Source organism: Sinohyriopsis cumingii, chromosome 8 (assembly GCF_028554795.1).
Source record: "Sinohyriopsis cumingii isolate HCF-2022 chromosome 8, ASM2855479v2, whole genome shotgun sequence".
Taxonomy (NCBI): domain Eukaryota; kingdom Metazoa; phylum Mollusca; class Bivalvia; order Unionida; family Unionidae; genus Sinohyriopsis; species Sinohyriopsis cumingii.
This window is the reverse complement of record NC_142968.1, coordinates 120,998,945-121,023,605: the sequence shown is the minus strand read 5'-3', so window position 1 is coordinate 121,023,605 and position 24,661 is coordinate 120,998,945. Positions and strand designations below refer to the sequence as shown.

The following is a 24,661-nucleotide window of genomic DNA, read 5'->3' as shown; positions in this document are numbered from 1 at the left end:
TGGTTAAGACATTCAATTACAATCAAAGCATTGGTTAAGACAATCCATTACAATAAAAGCACTGGTTAAGACAATCCATTACAATCAAAGCACTGGTTAAGACAATCCATTACAATCAAAGCATTGGTTAAGACAATCCATTACAATCAAAGCATTGGTTAAGACATTCCGTTACAATCAAAGCATTGGTTAAGACATTCCATTACAATCAAAGCATTGGTTAAGACAATCCATTACAATGAAAGCACTGGTTAAGACAATCCATTACAATCAAAGCACTGGTTAAGACAATCCATTACAATCAAAGCATTGGTTAAGACAATCCATTACAATCAAAGCATTGGTTAAGACATTCCATTACAATCAAAGCAGTGGTTAAGACATTCCATTACAATCAAAGCACTGGTTAAGACAATCCATTACAATCAAAGCATTGGTTAAAATATTCCATTACAATCAAAGCAATGGTTAAGACATTCTATTACAATCTAAGCATTGGTTAAGACATTCTACTACAGTTAAAGTTAAAATCTTAATCTAGAGTATCAATAAAAGCTTTTACTTGATGCTTCCTCAAATTTTGGCATCAAAGCATTTGTTAATACTGGTTCAGGCAAGTCTCGAAGGAACAGTTTTAGCAAACTAGCAACAATGTTTGGTTCGTGTTCTTCTAGGTAGACTGGTTCTCCACGGTTATAGCACTCCTTTAGGTGCTGGACCTTGGATTTCACACCCGAGATTCTGTAAATGCCCTCACAAAGCAAACCTATAAAATGAAAAAGGTGAGGGAATAACAAATTCTTGATAACTGATTGCATGGGGTTTCCTTAACTAAACTTATGCTTTTTATACTACATTATATGTCATATATTAAATCATAATAAAATATCTTGCAACAAACAGTCAATGTTTATAATGAATCTCCCATCAGACCTGTTTCATTCATAAAATTAAAACTCGATGCTATGCAAAGCATATCTCTTTCATTCACAAATTAAAAACACTCCTTGGTATGAAAATGTGTCTCTTTCATTCATAAACTAAACACACTCCTTGGTATGAAAATGTGTCTCTTTCATTGATAAACTAAACACACTCCTTGGTATGAAAATGTGTCTCTTTCAATCACAAACTAAAAACACTCCTTGGTATGAAAATGTGTCTCTTTCATTCACAAACTAAAAACACTCCTTGGTATGAAAATGTGTCTCTTTCATTCATAAACTAAAAACACTCCTTGGTATGAAAATGTGTCTCTTTCATTCATAAACTAAAAACACTCCTTGGTATGAAAATGTGTCTCTTTCATTCATAAACTAAAAACACTCCTTGGTATGAAAATGCGTCTCTTTCATTCATAAACTAAAAACACTCCTTGGTATGAAAATGCGTCTCTTTCATTCATAAACTAAAACCACTCCTTGGTATGAAAATGTGTCTCTTTCATTCATAAACTAAAAACAATCCTTGGTATGAAAATGTGTCTCTTTCATTCATAAACTAAAAAGATTCCTTGGTATGCAAATGTGTCTCTTTCATTCATAAACTAAAAAGATTCCTTGGTATGAAAATGTGTCTCTTTCATTCATAAACTAAAAACACTCCTTGGTATGAAAATGTGTTTCTTTCATTCATAAACTAAAACACTCCTTGGTATGAAAATGTGTCTCTTTTATTCATGCACTAAAACACTTCTTGGTATGCAAAAAGTGTCTCTTTCAATCATAAACTAGAAACACTTCTTGGTATGCAAAGCATGTCTCTTTCATTCATAAACTAAAACACTCCTTGGTATGAAAATGTGTCTCTTTTATTCATGCACTAAAACACTTCTTGGTATGCAAAAAGTCTTTTTCATTCATGCACTAAAAACACTTCTTGGTATGCAAAAAGTGTCTCTTTCATTGCTTTCATTTAAAAACTAAAAACACTTCATGGTATGCAAAAAGTGTCTCTTTCAATTATAAACTAGAAACACTTCTTGGTATGCAAAGCATGTCTCTTTCATTCATAAACTAAAAACACTTCTTGGTATGCAAAAAGTGTCTCTTTCATTCCTCTCATTTATAAACTAAAAACACTTCTTGCTATGCAAAAACTGTCTCTTTCAAACAAAAAACACTCCTTGCTATGTTATTTACTTCCTCACAGAAGTATTACTGTAGCAGCTGCATGCATTTAGTATCAAAGAATAAGCATACCAATACAAGACAGAGATGAAATCACATCTTAGACTTTAGAGCAAAACCAATGTAATTAATATCCTTGAATTTGTTGAGTGCAAACTCTATAGCAAGAGCATCTATTTTCAAACAAAAATGCATGGGAAAAGCTGACACATTTTAAGCCATTTAAATAACCAATAATTTAAAAAATCATGAGAAACAAATACAAGTTTGAGATTCTTCCTATCACACAAGTAGTGTTGGTTTTATTTGACATACCCGGTAGTTATGACACAAGTGTACTGGCTTCACTTGGAAGTATAGTCTGAGCCCACAGACACTGTTAGCATTGGTTAAGTGTACCAATGTGATGGATGTTAAATTTATGTCCTATTAAACTTGAAAATGTTTATGAGAAACCATGGTGGCAATATGACGTGGTTACCATGTGGTCCGTAACTTGCAGAAAGAAAGCTCAACCCTGGATAATTTGTCATTGAAAGAATACAATTCATAATCTAATCTGATAGCAACCATGCCAAGAAAGAATAAGACCTGTCTCCTATCAGCAGTAATGACAGAGAAAAACTGAGTTTTCTTCTAAGCTGGATCTATTAACAGAATACAAATGTGCCAGAATGCAAAGTTCTGAATGTTTTCCAAAATTTTAAGTCATAATTTGCTCCATATTGCAGACAAGCAGTCCATTTTTCATGCTGTTTTTAATGACACAGAACAACCTTTTCGGAGTCTATGGCACTACAACAACTTGACTGATTGACTGACTGTAGTTTTACAGTGCACCAGCACTGTAAGGCTATATAGTGCCATAGAAAAGGCTATTTACATACATATTTGATAAAGGGTTTGTTACTGACCAGCGATAATAAAATCAGTTAAAATCAGAACGATGAGATGGTGAGGGTAGTATATAAAGCTTCGCAATTAATAGGCAATGTAAATGCACTTGTCAATAAATATTTAGACGAAAAGGTACTTTAAATGAAAAAAGGTATCAACATTATATAAAAATACTCTAAGTGAAAGCATAAAAGTTATATCTCAGAATAAATGTTTACTTCTTTCAGAAATTTAAAAAGCAAGAGACATTTATTGTATCACAAAGTTCCATCATGTGATGAACAATGTAGCAACATTCTAGCACAGGTTGGAGATCGAAACAATCTATCATAACGTGCTTAACAGTAAATGGTTTATTGCAAGAAGCTATTACAACAAGCAGAAGGAGAAAGGGAAGTAACTCTTATAAGTATTTCCTCTAGCCTCTTTAATGAATAAGAATTATAAATTTATTTAAAATATTATCATGTATATATATTTACCATGTTCCTCTATGTCTGGATTATATTTACCATGTTCCTCAATGTAGGATATACACTTTCTCAAAACAGCTGGATTATCAGGATTATTTTTACAATGTCCCTGTATGGCTGTATTATATTTACCATGTTCCTATATGGCTTGGTTAAATTTACAATGTCCCTATATGGCTGGATAATATACACCATGTTCCTATATGACTGGATTATATGTATCATGTTCCGACATGGCTGGATTATATATATACCATGTTGCTATATGGCTGGATTATATTTACCATGTTCCTCTATGTAGTCTATACACTCTCTGAAAATGGCAGGAAGCTCTATACCATCATGACTCCTGTTTCTTTCCACAGCCACACTTAGAGGGACTCCAAATATTGGCTTGTCATAGGTCACCTCTACAACGACACCAATAACAGTTTGCAACACAAACTCAGCTATGATTTTAAGATTATGCTAATGGTTTATTATAAAGGCTTATTTAGTGACATGTATGCTGTACAGAGGGTTTCATTCCTTGATATGGATATAAAGTATGTTAAAAAAGTGCTCATTTGGTTTGGATCTGTGTTTTATGGCTCAGCAGCTCAAGCAGAAGTCCCTTGCCCAAGGACACACCAGCCCAAGCAGAAGTCCCTTACCCAAGGACACACCAGCCCAAGCAGAAGTCCCTTGTCCAAGGACACACCAGCTCAAGGACAACTCCCTTGCCTGAGGACATACAAGCTCAAGTAGAGGTTCCTTGCCCAAGGATGCACCACCCCAAGCAGAAGTCCCTTGCCTAAGGACACATCACAGTAGCCTGACCCAGTCTGATCCAATAGTATAATAATAATAATAATGAGGACTTTCTATAGCGCCTAATCTTTAGACGCTATAATCGCTTTACAACATTAGACAACACCTATAACATAAAAAAATACATATATAATGATATTATCACAAAAAACAAACACCATGAAATTAAAAAACCTAAAAAAACATGCTGAAAATATTTAAGGTAGGGAACATCATTAGGTCTTTAAGTTTGTTCTTGCAGTCGAAATAAGTGAGTTTTAAGAGCACTCTTGAATGGGATCACCTTGTCTTTGTGTCTAAGTTCAGTGGGCAATTCATTCCACATTGCTGGGTTCTGGTATGCAAAAGATCGTTGTCCATATGACTTCATTTTCGTAGTGGGAATAATGAATATATGATTGTCAGAAGAGGAACGTAAGTATCTTGCTGTGTACACATGGGTGAGGTCGGATAGGTATGCTGGACTAGAGTCTGTCAATGAAATGTAGCACAGAGAACAAATTTTGTGTTTGATTTTGGATCGAATGGATAGCCAGTGTAGGGTGCAGAGCAGCGGGAAGGTGTGCTCTGATCGTGGTACTCTAAGTATGATCTGAGCACTGTTTTTTTTTTAAGTTTCTGAGGTAGAGAGTGAGATGATCCAGACAGAATTGAGTTACAATAGTTCAGTCTTAAAAGTACTAATGAAAATAAAAGTGTTTTTGTGGCATCAACTGAAGGCATCAGCTGAAAGATATTTGCGAATGGAGTTGATGTGTCTCAGCTCAAGATATGCAGCCTTGCATATGTTCAAGGGGCCCCGAGTGGCCAAGTGGTCTAAAGTGCTCTCTGTTATGTATCACTGCCATCTCACCTCTGTCTGCATGGGTTCAAGTCTCAGATTCAGCCTATGTGGGTATGTGAGAAAGCTTGCCAGTAGCTTCTCGTGGGTTGGTGGTTCTTTTCAGGGTTTTCCCGGGTTCTTCCTCCACCATTAATACTGGCTGCCATGTATAGCCTATCGTGTGCTGAAAAATGGTGTTAAACCCTACAACAACAGCATATGTTCATGACATGTTGGTGCAATGTGAGAGTACTGTCCAGAGTGACACCTAGATTTCATACTGACTGTGTGAATTTAATGTTGGTGTTACTGATATTTATTGTTTGAGGTAAAGGATGTGACTGAGAAAGTCTTTGTGTTGTGATCAGAATGGCCTCAGTTTTATCATCATTCATCTGCAGCTTGTTATATGTCATCCATGATTTCACATTAGAAATGCACCTCTCTACACCTTGGATGGTAGCATCAACTTTAGTTGGGTGGCTAGATTTGTATATTTGAGTGTCATCAGCGTACAGTTGGTGAGACACTGGATGATGATCTAAGACACTTGAAAGCGGGTGCGTGTATAGAATGAAGAGAACAGGTCCAAGAACAGACCCCTATGGAACACCACAACATAGATTAACTTGGCTGGAGTGTATTCCATTTGCAGACACAATATGTGTCCTGTTAACCAAGTAGGACTTGAACCATAGTAAGGCTGTATCATGAATGCCAAATACATGCTAGAGACGGTGAAGTAATATATCATGGTATATAGCGTCAAATGCTGCAGACAAATCAAGGAGGGTGAGGACTGTAATCTTTCCGCTATCCAAAGCAGAGAGAATATCACGAACTACTTTTAGAAGAGTAGTTTCAGTACTGTGGCAAGGGCGATATGCAGATTGTACATTGCTAAAAAGACTGTTTGAATTCAGATGAGATACAAGCTGGGATAGAACAACCTTTTCTAAGATTTTTTAAATGAATGGGAGAACATAAACTGGGCGGTAGTTCTTTAAATCATTATGGTCGAGTGTTTGGTTTCTTCAGCAGAGGCTTTACAATGGCAGTTTTGAAAAATTATTGGAATTCCCCGGATGAGACAGAGGTATTAATAACATCAGTTAGTGAAGGCAATATTGGATCTAAGCACTCAAGCAGCAGTGATGTTGGAATTGGGTCAAGTTCACAAGATCTTGGTGCAATTTGGTGCACTTTTCATCACAATTGTGCATACTAAATCCACAGAGGCAGGTTCAAATGCTTCTAATGGTTGCCGCTGAAATTCTGTATCCCAACTGTATGGTGACGATGAGTCAATTGGAATTGTGCTGTCAAGCTTATCTCTAATGCTATGTACTTTGTCACAGAAGAAATTTGCAGAATCTGTACCTGCACTTTTTGAATCATGAGTCTGGCACTCTAGCCACTGGGCCATCACAGCTTCTGCATCCATCAGTTGCCCCTCACAACTTACATAGGGCAAGCTGCTGATTTCATACAAAAAATGAAAGGTACCTGACCATGGTTTGAAAGCTATAATATGCTGAACAATGTAATTATTCAAACCAATTTTATAACACTGATATGAAATTATGAGTTCAATTACTATGAAGAAAAATCAGTTTGTGTGGGCAACCTACAACTCCATTCGATGTTATTTATGCCTGGTATCAAAGTTCACTAAAGATTTAATGCGTACTTGGCACAGTGAACCATGCATAGTAATCTCACATTTTGCCATCCCTCAGCAGTTCAGTTTGACTAATGCCAAAACATATTAGTATGCAACAGATTAGATACAGTATAGCCACATTATAAAAGCTGTGATGCAGAACAACAATTACACTTTCCTTAGTCACCATTCTTAGACATTTAATGATTAAATGGGCATATTTCAAGATTGTACTTCCTTGCAAATTCCACTCAACTCTCCAGAGCACCTTCAACTTAATGCTTAGATATAGATGTCTTCAGAAGGTACTCTTTCATAATTCATTGTACATACATGTATGCTATAAAGATAAATACTAATTTATTAAATTGTATTACATTTTTTCTTTAAATCATGATTGATTAATAATTTAACTTACATTATGTGGTATGTTAAATAAATAACAAAAGAAAGTTTCTGTAAATTAAAACAAATGGCATAAAGAACAAATTTCTTTTATTTGGCATAAAGTTTAATATTCATATCAGGAAACCAATAATTGGACATCCAGATTATTTTCCTTGGCAACAAGCTTCTTGTAGTCTAGTTGTCCACTTAGGCAACCAGATTCTTGCAGTCTAGTTGTCCACTTAGGCAACTAGCTTCTTGCAGTCTAGTTGTCCACTTAGACAACTATGCTATTTGATTATTTTTCTATCCCTTTTGTGTTTGTGAATAATACAACTCTGGATTAACTATTCTACAATAACTCTGGAAGTAACTATTCTACAATAACTCTGAATGTAAATATTCTTCAATAATTAACAACACTATAATTGTACACAGCTCATTATAGGTACACCCTGTGTTTAATGGTGCTCTATGAAGATAACTAACATTTGGTACTGAAATGATTTTTTTTTCTTCTTCTTACAGTCAGTTGCCTTTACCTCCGATCTTTTAACACTACAATCAATAGACTTTGTCCTTACCCTAAGTGTAAGCAATACTCTCAGTTTGATCAAGGTCTGTGATGGTGAACTAATGTTATTGTGATCAAAATTTTCTTCTTCACTCAATCTTCCATACTTCCTTACTCATTGTGCAACCCATTCACAATGATTGAGAACTCTGACATAGAACTAATGTTACTCTGAGCAAATCATTTCTATTCCTTCAGTCACAGTGATCTTGATCTTTTGACTTCAAACACAATAAGATTCTTTCTTACTCCAAGTGCAAACCATATACAATCTTTGGTCACAAATGAAGAACTCAAGCAATAATGCAAAGACAATTGTTTTCTTCAGTCAGAGTGACCTTGACCGTTGGAGTGTGCAACTGACAGGGGTCTACTTTAACTAAGTGAAAGCCACCTATAAAGTCTGGTGCTGGTAGATAACTCAAGTTACTCCTATAAAGTCTGGTGATGGTAGATAACTCAAGTTACTGTGTTGAAATGAAATTGGTAATGGACAGATGGACTGACAAACAACATCATAAAATATTACATACCACCTTATGATAGGCATATAAAAAGTCCTCAAGATTAACTTGTGTATATTTTTCTCATGAATTTTCAAAATCTTTAGCATGGTACTGCATGGCTGAAAATCCTTCAGAACTCGTTATACATAGCTGAAAACCCTTCAGAACTCATTATACATGGATTATTACCCTTCAGAACTCATTATACATGGATTAAAACCCTTCAGAACTCATTATACATGGATTATTACCCTTTAGAACTCATTATACATGGATTATTACCCTTCAGAACTCATTATACATGGATTAAAACCCTTCAGAACTCAGTATACATGGATTATTACCCTTCAGAACTCATTATACATGGATTATTACCCTTTAGAACTCATTATACATGGATTAAAACCCTTCAGAACTCAGTATACATGGATTATTACCCTTCAGAACTCATTATACATGGATTATTACCCTTCAGAACTCATTATACATGGATTATTACCCTTCAGAACTCAGTATACATGGATTATTACCCTTCAGAACTCATTATACATGGATTATTACCCTTCAGAACTCATTATACATGGATTATTACCCTTCAGAACTCATTATACATGGATTATTACCCTTCAGAACTCATTATACATGGATTATTACCCTTCAGAACTCATTATACATCGATTATTACCCTTCAGAACTCATTATACATCGATTATTACCCTTCAGAACTCATTATATATGGATTATTACCCTATTAGGATTACACCATCATTTACTTTTCATACATCGTTTTGAAAACATGTCAGAAGGAAGAGTTACTACTTCCACTGTAATTATGACCTTGGCCCCAATAACTAGGATCTCCCTTAATACATGTACATGTATGTGTACTGTCAGAGTCTGGCCCCACTCATGTAAACAGGAGGATACAGGATCTAATACATCACTTTATTATAGATGATAATAACAATATTTAATATGCAACAACCTACTTGAACAGGATAGCACATAGTACTGATTCAGTTACAATATTTTTTTCCATAATGAGACCTGGGAATAAATTTGTAAGAAATTAGGGAATAGACTTTTTTATCACATAAAAGTTATCTTTAAAAGATATTTAAGTTTTTTTTTTCAAAAATGGGATTGGTGAGTTTATCATCAACTATGTGCTTATCAGTAGATAAATATAGTAATTTGATAATTGTATTTTTTATGATAATGAAGATCTGTATATCTTATAACAGTATTACTCAATATACATACAATGCTGTCGGGCATTTCTGCGCACCTAAGGTTTCTGTCTCCAATATTAAAGCAAAATGCATACTGAATTTGACTGATTGACGAAAATAAAATACTGTAATGCTTACCATTTGAAAAGAGGCAATTGTCACCAGAATATTCTGTTTAAAATAATATCAATTTTGGACACAGGGGTTACTGCCCCTGTGTTTTCCTGACAGTTTTGAAAAGATGTAATGTTTATCCATCAGGCTATAGAAATGAAATACATTACTTTGGACTGTTTCTGTCAGCAGTTCAGTCTAATAATTAGGTCAGGTTTATAGTTAGTTTTACAAAATTCAACGTCAAAATGCCAATAAATGGCAAGAGATATTAAGCAAACTAAACCGGTCTTGTAAAAAAGTAAAGTTCAACATTTTATAAACAATAAGCTATTATGTGGAAGGAAAACAACATTGAATAAGATGTAATGTGTTTACAACATCTTGTTGAAGGGGAAAAATTACAACAGAATTTAGAAACAGACCATATATGCTGGGGAATTTCTTGAGAATTTATGTTCTAGCGTCAAATTGACACATTGGGTAGCAGACGATTTTGTATGTGTGGGACAACTTCTTGCAAAATTGGAAACTTGGATTAAAATGCAGTATCGTTTTAAGGTAGACATTTCCATCTTTTATATAATGTATTTATTTGTATGATTCAAGAAGATGCAAAGTAAGTCAGATTTTCTGGGTTACAGGTTCAAGAAGGTCATGGAGTAGGTCTACATGTTGCCATTTAGAAATCACATTTTCATGTGCATTTCGAGTCTAAATGTGGGATGTTTTTGTATACTTTATGAATATCACTTTTCTTAATTAAGTATGATGGTCCTTTCTTCATACTAAATGGATTTTTGAACCAAAATAACATGTGATCCAATGTTTACAGAAATGATGTATTGTTGCATAGAATTACCCAACACAGAGAATTGGCCGACATGGTGGTAGACTGTCTCAATGCATATTTTACATATTTGAAATATTCTTTCAGAATTGTAGCACATCTTCCAAATGACAACTGAATTGTATTATAAAATAAGTGAATTTTCCATTCCTATGAAAAGAAAATCAGGAACAATCAATACAAAACACCAGTCATACTTGTTTTCAATCTGAAATATAAAATCCAGTATAGCACAAACTGCCAAAATAATAACCATATAAACGCTCCTTTTGGACACAAATCTACTAAATTTTACTGCCATGGAAACAAATGACTGCATAGTATGTGACCTTTATGAACTAAAGTTATAATAAACAATGATATGTTAAAAGAGATTATTCTACACTCACCTGTTGTGAGAGAAGAGGTTGAGTCATGATGACCATGTTTTGGCTTCTTTTTATCTTTTGTCTTGTGCTTCTTTCCATCCTTCTCTTCCTTCTTTTTCTCTTTTTCTTCCTTTTTTGAATCTCTATCTTTCTTTTCATCCTGAAATATACATAGAATATTATAATTTTATTCATTTGGTGTTTTAGAGCAGTGCAACACAAGGAGGTTATTTAGTTCCATGGCAATTGGAGTAAAGTGCCTTGCCCAAGGACACACAATGATAACTAACTCAGGCTGGTCTGATGGAAGGATTCTAACCCACACCTATTCAGTCACAAGTCCAGCATGCAAACCCCTGAGCCATCTAGGCTCCTAAAATACCATGAACCTTTAAAATTAATAACTGCAAATTATTTAAATGTACCCTAATAAAGGTGTAATAACAACAAATAACTGAAAGGTACCCTAATAAAGGTGTAATAACAACAAATAACTGAAAGGTACCCAAACAAAGGTGTAATAGCTACAAATCACTGAATGGTACCTGAACAGAGGTGTAATAACTGCAAATAATTGAAAGGGTACCCAAACAAAGGTGTAATAACTGCAAATAATTGAAATGTACCCTAACAAAGGTGAATGAAGAATAAAAAAAGATGTATCGCAGCACTAGATAAATAGTGTATTTCCATATTTTAAACAAAGAAATTTGACTAAACATTTATCCATTTTTTGTTAATGCATTCAAATTACAATTTTGTTCCAGCATGTGATCTAAAGGTGACAGTGTACTGCTCCTGCCATATGAAAACACAATCAATAGTTTACAATTTCACATTTGATCATTACAAGTTATGTTATTAGGACCTTGTTTCAGATACTGTATGTGTACTTGAAATGATAACAATTGATTGCTGTGAAAACAATGAAACACTCAAAGTAATATAATCAAACATAGACAGCTCCTGTAGCCTAGTGAATAGAGTGTCTGCCTTGGATAAAGGAGGTTGTGGGTTCGATCCCTGATCGAGTCATACCAAAGACTTACAAAAATGGTACTGAAAGCTGCCTCACCTGGCACTCAGCATTAAGAAGTTAGTGTTAGGACTGGTCAACCTGGTGTCAGGATAATGTGACTGGATGCGACATCGTGCTACATGTCTGCGGCATGATGCCCCAGTGCTAGACATCACTATAAACTGCCACACTGCAGACATCGTAGCGATATGACTGAAAAATTGTTAAAGCCACGTGAAAAAATCCAAATCACACATAATCCAACAGACTCTGAATTAGTCTTGGTTGCTATGCTGCTTGACACATTTTCAAAGGCATAATGACCACCTTGATGATTAGGACTCAGTCTGATACTGTACAGTTATGATTTATGGTGCTCACAGATTATGTCATCATTTGAAAAAACGCAATTAAAAAACAGGGTGTCAAATATTCAGTTTATTAGATTCTTATGTACATCTCTGATGTTCATTATCATACTTAAAAATTATCACTAAATACCCAACAATACATATATATAAACATGCTGGTGCAATTACATAGAGAAAAAAGTACAAAAAAACTAAAATAAAGTATAAGACAAGTGAAAATTGTGTTACTGTTTCATTTATTCTCTTAACACAATGATCCAAAGAAAGCATGCCACTTGTGTGAACTTAATGTGAAATATGGCAAATTTTTAGATTTGAGAGCATTTTCCAGATGTAAGACACAACATCAATATTAGCCTTACAAACTTTGGAATAAAATACATAGTACCAGAACTGATTTGTACATTGATTTCCAACTGTCAGATGATATTTAAACTGTTTAGAATGAGGAATTATATAACTGGATGCCTTAAGTGCCAGGATTTAGAGTATTTCTCAGGAGAAGAGAGGCAGTGATGAAGGCCATGAGAAGTGCACAATGCTGGACGGACCACAGGCTCATAATCACCAAGCTCAATATATGGAATTAGCCTAGCATATGACTGCAAGGCTAAAAAGTGCCCCAAAATGTATAGCAGAAGAATGTGAAACAAACATTTGTTGAAGACATGTGCAGACAACTGGATACATTCAAGATGAACTCAGTGAATATCGAGGTAAAATGGACACTCTTCACAGACTGTGTACTCAACTGCATCCAACACCCTTCAAAGACTCTGTGTACTCAACTGTAAAATGGACACCCTTCTGAGACTGTGTAGTCAACTGTAAAATAGGCACCCTTCAGAGACTGTGCAGTCAACTGTAAAATAGGCATCCTTCAGAGACCGTGTACTTAACTGCATCCAACACCCTTCAGAGACTGTGTACTCAACTGTATCCAACACCCTTCGGAGACTGTGTACTCAACTGTATCCAATACCCTTCAGAGACTCTGTGTACTCAACTGTATCCAACATCCTTCATAGACTGTGTACTCAACTCTACCCAACACCCTTCAGAGACTGTGTACTCAACTGTATCCAACCCCCTTCAAAGACTGTGTAATCAACTGCATCCAACACCCTTCAGAGACTCTGTGTACTCAACTGTATCCACCACCCTCAGTCCTACCACACGTAAACATCAAGACTGTTTTGATGAGACAAGCACCACTTAGAATACTCAGAAAAGCAGCACCTCATTGTCTAAGAAGGCAACTTTCAACAAATTTAGGAGGACTGTCCAATGTAAACTCAGACAGCTGTAAGATTCATCCCTGAGCAATAAGGCATATGCAGACAGGAATGACAAAAGAACTTCTATGATGCTTTGAAGACAATCTACGGGCCACAGTCATCAGGAAAATGTCCAATACTGAGTGCTGACAGCATCATGTTGCTCACTGTCAAATAAAAGATACTTCAAAGACATGCATAACACTACAACAGCATCCTCAATCAAAAGTCATCTTTCAGCAAAGAGGCAACTGATTGATTACTCCATGAAGAAACCAAAGTAACACTTGCTGACCTTCCAAAGAGGGTCTGTCCGCATTAAGTACACTGTCAGGTTGAGTGCCAACTTGATACTTCAGGAGTTCTCCTTCTAATTTATCAGCAGCCTTTCCTGCAGAATGGTGCATCATATGACAGAGACAACCAGATATGAACGATGAAGGAGACATTTTTCAAAATATAGAATGCAACTCCTTTATGAATTCCAGTCATCACTGATGCTATATCAGCTGAAAACCCCATACAGTTCTGTCAAATTATATTTGTTCAAAGCATTATCAAGCAAAAAAAATTGTTTTCTCTAGCGGAATCTACTGTTAATTCTGGTAATGAAAGAATAGCACTCTGTCTTTGCCCTTTTCATTGTCAAAGTCTCTTACACATAATGGTTACAACTTTTTGTCATAATCACTACTCCTATCTGTTGCAATACTAAACAGCCCAATTTTCATAGCTTCTGCAATTTTAAGTGAAGTATCTTCTGCTAAACACCTAACAATATCAGATGTTTTTATTCTTGTACATGCACATTTTCTGCAATTTTGGAATCAGGAAACATCTGTTTGAACAAAGGACCAATGTAGTCTTCTACCACTAGGGGTAGTCCGTGTTCTATTAAGAACTCGTAAATAATGCCTCTGCATTTATAAAATTCATGTCACAATTTAGTTCAGCTGTAAAAAATAAGTTACTTTTGGTATTGGAGTTAGTAAAACAAGCTAATTCAAAGTTTCTTTGTTTTACCACCATGACCAATATTAAAATCCTTTCCACACAGCCTGCAAGGGGCGTGAAACTGCCCTAGAATGGAACAATGTATTGTGTAATTCATGTATTGACCTCTGAATTTATTTTTCATCTTTACCTAATCCATCTGTGAAATTATTTAAAAAACATTTTTGCTCTAACACAAGCATTGACTACTATAAATCTGACTTGACTTTTAGCGCCAAATACCTATAGACTGGTTCTGTACCAGATATGAATTTGAACAAAGAATCTGCGAGCAAAGATTACAAGTTAGAAAACCAGTCTGTTCTGTTCTAACTAAGCCATGTAGCTGATATAAATAAAAACCGAGGTCAAAAGTTTGAAAGTAGAATGAGCATGGTTCTTGGAAATAGGGCAGCTGCTATAAATAGAAAATAATATTGTTAGGAAAGTGCATGCAAGTCTACGGACAAGCGTACTCTTATGTTGTAGTTACACAGAAGCGATCTTTTCTAGAATACAGTCTGTGGGATTAATGGGATGTTAATAAAAATGAGGAAACAAATTTATAACTTTTTTGGTTGGAGGATATACCGAAAACGCATAATCCGAATACATTTATGCAGAATTCTGCTGAATCATCTTGTACATCACAGTGTCCATGGGCTCCTAACCAGATAGTGTTACCTCAGAAAAGGACAAGGGAGGGTCGACCAACATTGTGTTTGCAAATCATTAATTCGAGGAAAGATGCCAGGCACAGATCTCCAATCTGTACATGACGTTCATCAACCTGATAAAAGCCTTTGACACTGTCAGCCATAGAGGCCTTTGTAAGATCATGGCAAAATTTGGTTGCCCAGAGAAATTCATCATGATGGTTCAGCGATTCAATTATGGCATGTTTGCTCATGTCATGGACAGTGCAGATCATTGGAACCATTCCCAGTCAAAAATGGAATCAAGCAGGGCTGTGTGAAGTCCCCAACCCTCTTCAGTATGATGTTCTCTGATATGCTTACTGATGCCTTCCCTGACTAAGAAAATGGCATCAACATTAGATACCAGACTGATGGCAAACTCTTAAATCTGAGGAGAAAACAGGCAAAGATGAAGTTAGAGGAATGACTATTTGTGATCTCCTATTTGCTGAAGCCAGTTCCCCAAATCTAAATCTGACATGCAACAGAGTAAGGACCATTTCTCAGCTTGTGACAATTTTGGTCCCACAAAAGAACATCGAAGTGATGCGCAACCTGCACCAGGAAAGCCTTACATAGAGCCTACTACTGCAGTAAATTGTCAGACACTTGTGGCATTGGTTAAGTTCATTATCTTGGCACACACATAAATGACGAATACAATACCAGAACTGCTAAAGCAAGTGTGGCCTATGGCAGACTACATGCAAATGTGTGTGTGTGCAGAGGGATCAATCTACAAACAGAAACTTAAGGTCTACAAAGCCATGGTGTTACCAACCCTGCTGTATGCTGAATCATTTTCACAGGGGTTGCCCGAGAAAACTGATCAGGATAAGATGACAGGACAAAGTTCTCTATTGTTCTAGAAAACCCAAGCAACATTTCCTGTCAAGTGTGCCACAGACAGTTCAGAGCACAAATTGGCTTTATCAACCACTCAAGTACTCAAAGAAACCAAATAAGTTTGTGATGTCATTGTAATTTTTTAAACCAAAGAATAAACGTATTCCTCACAACAGAAAAACCTGGAGCCCTAACTTATGCCTTATTATTGTTTTGTGTCATACTGAATGGCCAAATTAAGTTCTTTGCACAGAATGCCTAAAATCAAAAGGGGCATAACTCTGTAAAAAAAAATGTATCAGAGGCAAGAACAGAACAATATGTACATGCATGTTTTATGAGAATAATTCCTCCTAAGTTTCAGGGCAATTCATTTTGTTCACACAAGAATTATCTTAAATAGTACATATCTTGAATACAAACAAAAGGCATTACTCTGGAAAAATACCGCAGAGCATAATATGTTCACATGGATCCATTTGTCAATAATATTCTGTCAAATTTCAAGAAAGCCCACAGAATGATGCAAAGGTAGCTGCTGGAACACAATTTACATACATACATGTATGTACATCCGGGTGTCTGAGTGGTCAAAAGCACTTGCCTTTACAGATCACTGACATCTCATATATGTCCACATGGGTTCAAGTCTTGGCTTGACCAGTGTGAATATGTGAGAAAGCTTGCCTGTATTTTCCATGGGTAGGTGGTTCTTCCTCCACCAAATATACTGGCTGCCATGTATGTGCAGAAAAATGGCATTAAACCCACAAAACTACAAGCATATGTATGTACCACTTAACACTATAAGCCTCTGCCATATTCATGTAACATAACAGCTAAGCTTAATGGATGGTTTAACGGACAGAAGGTAACATGGCTAAAGAAAATCAAACTGAATAGCTATAATCACTGAAAAAGAGAGTGTAAAATAATATGTTATATAATGATTACTTTGTCTCTGATTTATGTATTTCTTTACTGCTCAATTGTTGTAATATAAAATTCCTTACCTTTTCTTTTTCTTTTGTTTTCTGAAATATGTCCTTCTTAGCAAATCTAAAAGCTTTGGCCTTCTTCATTTTGGATGGGCTCCTATAAAGAGACAAAATAACTGATTTAAAATACTACTTACTGGTTGTCTAGACTTTATTTCAAATTATCTTCCCAAAAGACGTTATTCATATTTGTGTTCTGTGCTGTTCAGCTGAACCAACTGAAAACAAGTTACAGTCTACCCGCATAGCACAATTATACAATGAACTTTATTGGCCTCCATATATGCAACATGTCTGTCAAGTTTCTGGTATGAAATGGCATATGCTTCACATACTCAAAATGCAATGGCAATGTGGTCATCTATGTCCCCCTAGCTGGCATGGTAAGTGACTGCCTCTTTTTCTTTTGGCCAAACCAGTAAGTAACTACCTACTGTCTTCTTGGCCAAGACAATATATGCTTGCCTATTGGCATCCAGCTTGGGAAAAGAAATGATTGCCTACTGTCCTCCAGCCTGGCACAGTATGTGATTACCTAATGTCCTCCACCTGGGCAAAATATGTGATTGCCTACTGTCCTCCAGCAAGGCACAGTATGTGATTACCTACTGTACTCCACCTTGGCACAATATGTGATTGCCTACTGTCCTCCAGCCTGGCACAGTATGTGATTACCTACTGTCCTCCACCTGGGCAAAATATGTGATTGCCTACTGTCCTCCAGCAAGGCACAGTATGTGATTACCTACTGTACTCCACCTTGGCACAATATGTAATTGTCAACTGTCCTCCAGCAAGGCACAGCATGTGATTACCTACTGTCTTCCACCTTGGCACAATATGTTATTGCCTACTGTCCTCTAGCCTGGCACAGTATGTGATTACCTACTGTCCTCCACCCTGGCAAAAAATATGATTGCCTACTGTCCTCCAGCAAGGCACAGTATGTGATTACCTACTGTCCTCCACCTTGGTACCATAGTTGATTCCCTACCGTAGTCCAGCCTGGCAAAGTATGTGATTACCTACTGTCCTCCACCTTGGCACAATATGTTATTGCCTACTGTCCTCCAGCCTACCACATTAAGTGATTGTCAACTGTCCTCTTGGCTTGCACAATAAAAAAGATGTCAATGGGTATCCTGGTATTCAGGGACCTGTCTGTCGATAATAACCCTGGTAATAAAATAAGCCATAGGTTACCTGGTTACTTTATACAAGTTTTTCTGCCAGTGCTTGTAAATGGAGAACTAACTTCGTTTTCAAGCTGACAATCCATTTTATTGAGCTACAGATAAATACATGTACATTGTCAGTGCCAAGCAGAGGTCTGCCTCTACCAGTAAAAAATTGACCCTAATCCCATATACATGTATCTTGTTTTCCCACATGACAACTCTTAGATTGAGCCACGAGTGTGGTACAGTGGCAAGTAACAGAGAGTGGTAATTTGATCTTGCTGCAAAACTGTTGCAAACTTGAGTAGATTTGACAAATTGTATGATCAAAATGTTACTAAAAAAGCTCAAGCTCATTCTCTAAATAATCATTAGTATATGACAGTGAGGACCAAGGAAATGGAGTCAGATGATATTTATGATGACTAGACCACAATGATTTACTATAAGACATTGGACGATTTCAGAACTTCATCAGAAAATGAAGATGAATTCTTGGATTTTATACTAGATAACATTAGGTAGTGACATTTATATACATTTAGATACTGTGAATTTTTAAAAAAATGCTGACTTAACTTCAGGTCTGTAAACATTTAATACAATTTCTCTTTGATTGGGTACCCGTGTAATCAATCATTAGGATCGATGGGTACCCGGTAGAAGTTTTCTAAAATTTTGACAGCTTACACAATATAAGATTGCCTACTGTCCTCTTGGCTTGCACAATAAGTGACTGCCTACTGTCCTCTTGGCTGGTGCAACAAGTTATTACCTACTGTCCTCTTGGCTGGTGCAATAAGTTATTGCCTACTGTCCTCTTGGCTGGTACAGTAAGTGATTGCCTACTGTCCTCAATGGCTGGCACAATAAGTGACTGCCTACTGTCCTCTTGGCTGGTGCAATAAGTTATTGCCTACTGTCCTCTTGGCTGGTGCAATAAGTGATTGCCTACTGTCCTCTTGGCTGGTGCAATAAGTCATTGCCTACTGTCCTCTTGGCTGGTACAGTTAGTGATTGCCTACTGTCCTCAATGGCTGGCACAATAAGTGACTGCCTCTTGTCCTCCTGGCTGGCACAATAAGTTATTGCCTACCATCCTCTAGGCTGGCACAATAATTAATTGCCTACAGTCCTCTTAGCTGGCGCAATAAGTGATTGCCTACTGTCCTCTTGGCTGGCACAATAAGTGACTGCCTACTGTCCTCTTGGCTGGTACAATAAGTTATTGCCTACTGTCCTTTTGGCTGGCACAGAAAGTGATTGCCTACTGTCCTCTTGGCTGGCACAATAATTCATTACCTACTGTCCTCTCGGCTGGCACAATAAGCGTGTGTGTGTGATTTGGATTTTTAACGTAGCTTTAACAATTGTTCAGTCATATCGCTACGATGTCTGCAGTGTGACAGTTTATAGTGATGCCTAGCACTGGGGCATCATGCCACAGACATGATGTCCCAACCAGTCACATTATCCTGACACCAGGCCGACCAGTCCTAACACTAACCTCTTAATGCTGAGCACAAAGCGAGTCAGCTGTTAGTACCATTTTTGTAAGTCTTTGGTATGACTCGGCCGGCGATCAAACCCACAACCTCCCGCATCCAAGGCAGATGCTCTAACCACTAGGCCATGCAATAAGTGACTGCTTACTGTCCTCTTGGCTGGTACAATAAGTGATTGCTTACTGTCCTTTTGGCTTGCACAACAAGTGTTTGCCTATTGTCCCCCTTGTTAAATGTGGACTGTCTTACTAGGGACTGTTCTGTGTAAAAATATAAAAAGTATAAAAATCATGGTAAACATTAAAATGCATTGATTTAAATGTCATAATATTCATAGCACATGTTCTTGCATTCCACCATCATGCTTTTACATTAAATCCAAAAATTAACATGTCACCTGAGTCTAAGGGATACATGTACCTCATGTGATGCTGATAATATTGATTACCTTCCAACACACACACATACACCTGTGAATCCTGATGTTGGTTTTTAGGAAAGACAAATAACAAATCAAACAGCAAAGCAGTTTAAGATCAGTCTCTAAAGCCAGTTTTCTTATGAATCATTCTGAAGCTGCACACTTGACCTGCATTGGTTAGTGACACAGTCAAGTGCCCATCTGCTTACAACTAACATTGACACCTATGATAGGAAATCAATGACTTATAAGGAAATATTTCTTGATCAACTTCCTGTTTGTCACATCCTCAGGAATCTCCATGGCTTAATATCCACTGGCTTAATCAAGATAAAATAATAATGCTAACCCTATATAATGATTTCCATAATACATGTGACATCTGTATTTTCTAGTGCTGTAGCTACTGCTGAATTTCAGTTAAATTGTCAATTGCTTGTTTGAATTTATACAAACTTGTCTTCTACTGCTGCAGATATTTGTATAAATGATGAAAGAACAGCACCACAAAACACAGTTTTCAATTTTACCAACTTTGTAAAATTTCAATATTCAAACACTGCATATTCTATTAGTTCATTTTAAATTGTTTCTAAGGGAGGAAAGAGCCACATTAATCAATATCATTTCTGAGAAATAATAAAATAAATGTTCTGTGGAACACAGAATCTCCCGTGAACAGTATAATGATTCTGCTTAGGGTGACTACAGATGAAGATTTATGACTGTAAATAATTTCAACATAGCATCCTAACAGTTTGATGACTATGCCACTGCTATCACCACAACCACAGCATGATATCACATCACACTGCCACTACTGCCAAGGGCACTGCTACCACTAAAACCACTTCTAATGCCACTGCCATCACCATTAACATTGTCATCACCACTCTCACTACTAGCCATTTCCACTTCAATCACTGAAACTATTGCCACTACTGACAAAACCCACTGCCATTTTCACTTCCATCACTGAACTACTGCCATGAACACTGCCACCACTGCTAATGTCATTACCATCACCACTCTCACTACTGCCAAGGCCAATGTCACTCACATCACTGAAACCATTGCCATCACCACTGGAATTACTACCAAGTCAAATGCCATTTCCACTCCTATAATATATGGTAAAACTGCCATCACCAATGTCACTACTGCCAGAGTCATTGCCAGCAATGACAACACTGCCCTTGCCATTTAAAACATGACACTTATATCTCATTATTCATAGGCATGACAAACAGACTGGAAGGAATTCACAGATCAAAGGGTATGATGCAATCTGTGCAGCATTTCCATGTCTTTGTTATAAGAGTTGGAAGCATTAACAGCAGCTCACGTGAGAGATTACATTTATGAAACAAATAAACCTGCCGCAACTTTGATGACTCACCTGTTCAAATCATCTTGATTTTTAATCCATTATCTCCCCCCCCCATCTACTGGCTCATGAATACCTGCAGGGTGGTAAAATTTGACCAGAGTGCATAGCTTGCCAGTGTCTACTCAGTGGACTACATTTTTCTCAAATGTATTGACTTTTGCCTTTGAAGACACAATTTTTTATGCGAACTCAATTATAAAACGTTATCATGATGCACCATAAGAGAACATTTTGGATTCTGACCCTTTATTTAAGGGATTTTACCATATTTACTCACTTATATGTAGTCCAACTGCAAACTGCATAGACCCAGATCTGCCATAGCAAAATACACCAGCAGATCTGGGTCTGTACAGCTTGTTAGGAGTAAACAGTGTAACAAATGATACAGACCCTGATATGCAGATGCATTATGCTATGACAGATCAGGTTCTATGTTGTGTGCAGTTGGACTCAACTCATTGGCAAGTTTATATGGTATATAGTGTATCTATCTTTTATATACCTTTGTTCAAAGAATTTTAGCATCCTTACTTTTATCATTTATCCTGCTGTCTTACATTTTACATTGCAAAGGTTCATCTCCCCAAAGTTTGTCTTCTTTGGAATTCTTCATCTGTATATTTTTAGAGACAAACCTTTTATCACAGCTATAAAGCCAGTGTTGTGCTGGCATACCACTAAATCCCATGCAGATTTAACCCAACCCCATCACACTGACAGTGACCCAGAGATATTAATGCAAAATCTAGCATATAAATTGTGTCTTGCATTCTATTCTGCATTTATATAACATAAACCAAGGTCAACTATCATTACAAGATTTTAGTCTCTTTTGCAAAACTTACTTCCATAAAAGATCTACTTAATTTAGTATGTCCCAATTTAGATATTTAACTTTTCCGATATGTGAAAAGTTACCTGGCATCAACAGTTATTTTTGCAAGAAGTAATGAAAAATCAGTTCTATACAGAACAAGATGGCTCAGTGTTTAGCAAGCCAAACTCATGATCAAAAGGATGCAGGTTTAAATCCCAACCAGGTCAAGCCAGAGTGGCCATTGTTGTATGTCTCTTGGCAAGTCATTTTGCTCTAATAGTCATGGCAAAACTGAACCTTTAATGTGCTGATGTGCCATTAAACAAAAAAAGCTAAATAATAAAAAATATTGGTACAGATAAATTTCACAAAGATTTTGTTCCAATACTTAGTGACTTAGGCAGAACAGCAAAACCTCTTTGTACCTGTAAATATTTATACATGACTAATTAGCATTCTTTGTAATGAACATCAGCACAATCCACAGTAATTTTCTCAACAATGTCTTCAAACCTTTGATGAAAAAACCCCAAAACATTGTGGAAATAAATTACAAGGCTTACATGGAAGAAGACACACTACTCTGCTCTGTAATTTTACCCATAAATTCTCTGATGAACAAGATTTATGTCAGCAAAAGGGACCATGTCAAATTATGGTAACATGCTTTCAAATGAACTTGGTTGCATAACAGGCAATAAGCCTAATTACGTCCATAAGCGTGTACATATCTTAATATTTATAGTAGTAATCTATATGTAGTTGCCAAGTAAATCACAGAGCCTGACCTTCATACAACTGTAGTTTGACATTAATCTAAATACCATTAAAGGAAATCAATACTTTCTAAACCATCTGTACCTGTTTTTGTAAGCATCATCAGGTAGTTTATCCAATGAGCCATATCAATCAAGTAACCTCAACATGCAGTCTTCTGAGACTTGTCCAATACTGGCAGTCTTTTGAATAAAACAGCTGATACAGACTATTGCATCAAATGTAAACAATAAAGGACATGTCAGAATTGGCATACAGCTATTGAACAAGGACAGTGACAAATGTAAGCAATAAAGGACATGCCAATATTGCCAAACAGCTATTGAGAAAGGAAAAGATAATGTCAAGCATAAACAATAAAGGGTATGTCAGTATTGGCAAAGAGTTTTTGAATAAGGAAAAGACAGTGTCATGATTTTCCTTAGAAACCTTATTCATTTAATTTTGCTTTAACTTATAACTCACCTAGAAAGCTTTAACTGACAATAATTATATTCCTAGTTGATTCAAATCTAATTTTTTCAAATGTTTAAAACTCAATGTTATCTTGAAAAATTTGACAGCAAAGTCTAAAGCAATTAATGATGTACTGCATAGGGTCCAGATCATAACTTGCTTCATAGCACTTTAAAGGGAGCAATTATCTTGGCAAACCAAAGTTTGAAGAAAGGCATTCATGACTCCTTGTACTGATGACTTGGAATACTTGAAATTTAACCCCTTCTAGGGCCATCAACACATGCAATATTGCATGTACAAATATGAAGTTAACAGATAAGGGCAAAAACAAAATGCAACAGAGACAAAGCTCATAAAACTCGTATCATGGTCAATGAAACAATGTTCACATTAAAAATGCAATCAGATTATGCTGAATGGTTTTTGAACTATGCTGATTACAACAAAATACATACAAACAGATATAAAGTTGCTTGACAAGGGCCATAACTCTCTCCAAAATGGCACAGATCATACAAAACATATTAAAAGCACATCAAGTTCTGAGAGACAATATCCTTATTAAATTCCAGCTAAAAGATATTCAATGGTTCTTGATTGTAAGCAACATTATAAGTTATTATGTGAAGACAAACATTTTCTTGATAAAGGGCATAACTATGTCAGAAATTTGAGTAGATGAGTCTAAACATAAAAGGCACATGGAAGTCAATAAGACAATCTTCATCATCAGAATATGTTGTATAGTTCTTCTGTTGTGATGGTTATAATCAACAACATCCCATGTGATGATATCAAGTTAATTGTCAAGGGCCATAACTCTATCCAGAATGGTGTTGATGCAATAAAACCCATAAAAAAGTACATCTACGTCTGTGATACAATGTTTATAAAAAAAGAGTCTCTCGAAGGGATAATATTACCAATGTATAGTCTTTAAAGAAGTACCAAAATGAAGCAAAACCAACAAGTTTATTAAATCGACAAATAATTGTATTTCTCTAAGTTACATGAAAATTTAAAAGGAACCTATAGTATTGTGAATTAAATCCCACATAATCCTAAATGTTCTATCACAAGTAAA

General features: G+C 36.2%; 1 protein-coding gene across 8 annotated transcripts in view; it reads right to left on the bottom strand.

Moving 5' to 3' along the window:
- The window catches only part of LOC149794528 (uncharacterized), a 98,730-nt gene that overhangs the window by 37,902 nt on the left and 36,167 nt on the right, over window positions 1-24,661 (bottom strand). For 6 of the 8 annotated variants that reach the window (XM_089968771.1, XM_089968772.1, XM_089968779.1 and 3 more), the window contains 4 exons: window positions 17,043-17,124; window positions 10,848-10,986; window positions 3,784-3,909; window positions 563-766 (listed from right to left, as the gene is read on the bottom strand). In XM_089968771.1, coding sequence (XP_089824897.1) covers window positions 563-766; window positions 3,784-3,909; window positions 10,848-10,986; window positions 17,043-17,124 — 551 coding nt within the window. Of the gene's footprint in view, window positions 1-562; window positions 767-3,783; window positions 3,910-10,847; window positions 10,987-17,042; window positions 17,125-20,130; window positions 20,361-24,661 lie in introns of those variants that run through there. The other 2 variants (XM_089968774.1, XM_089968775.1) reach the window with 2 other exon arrangements.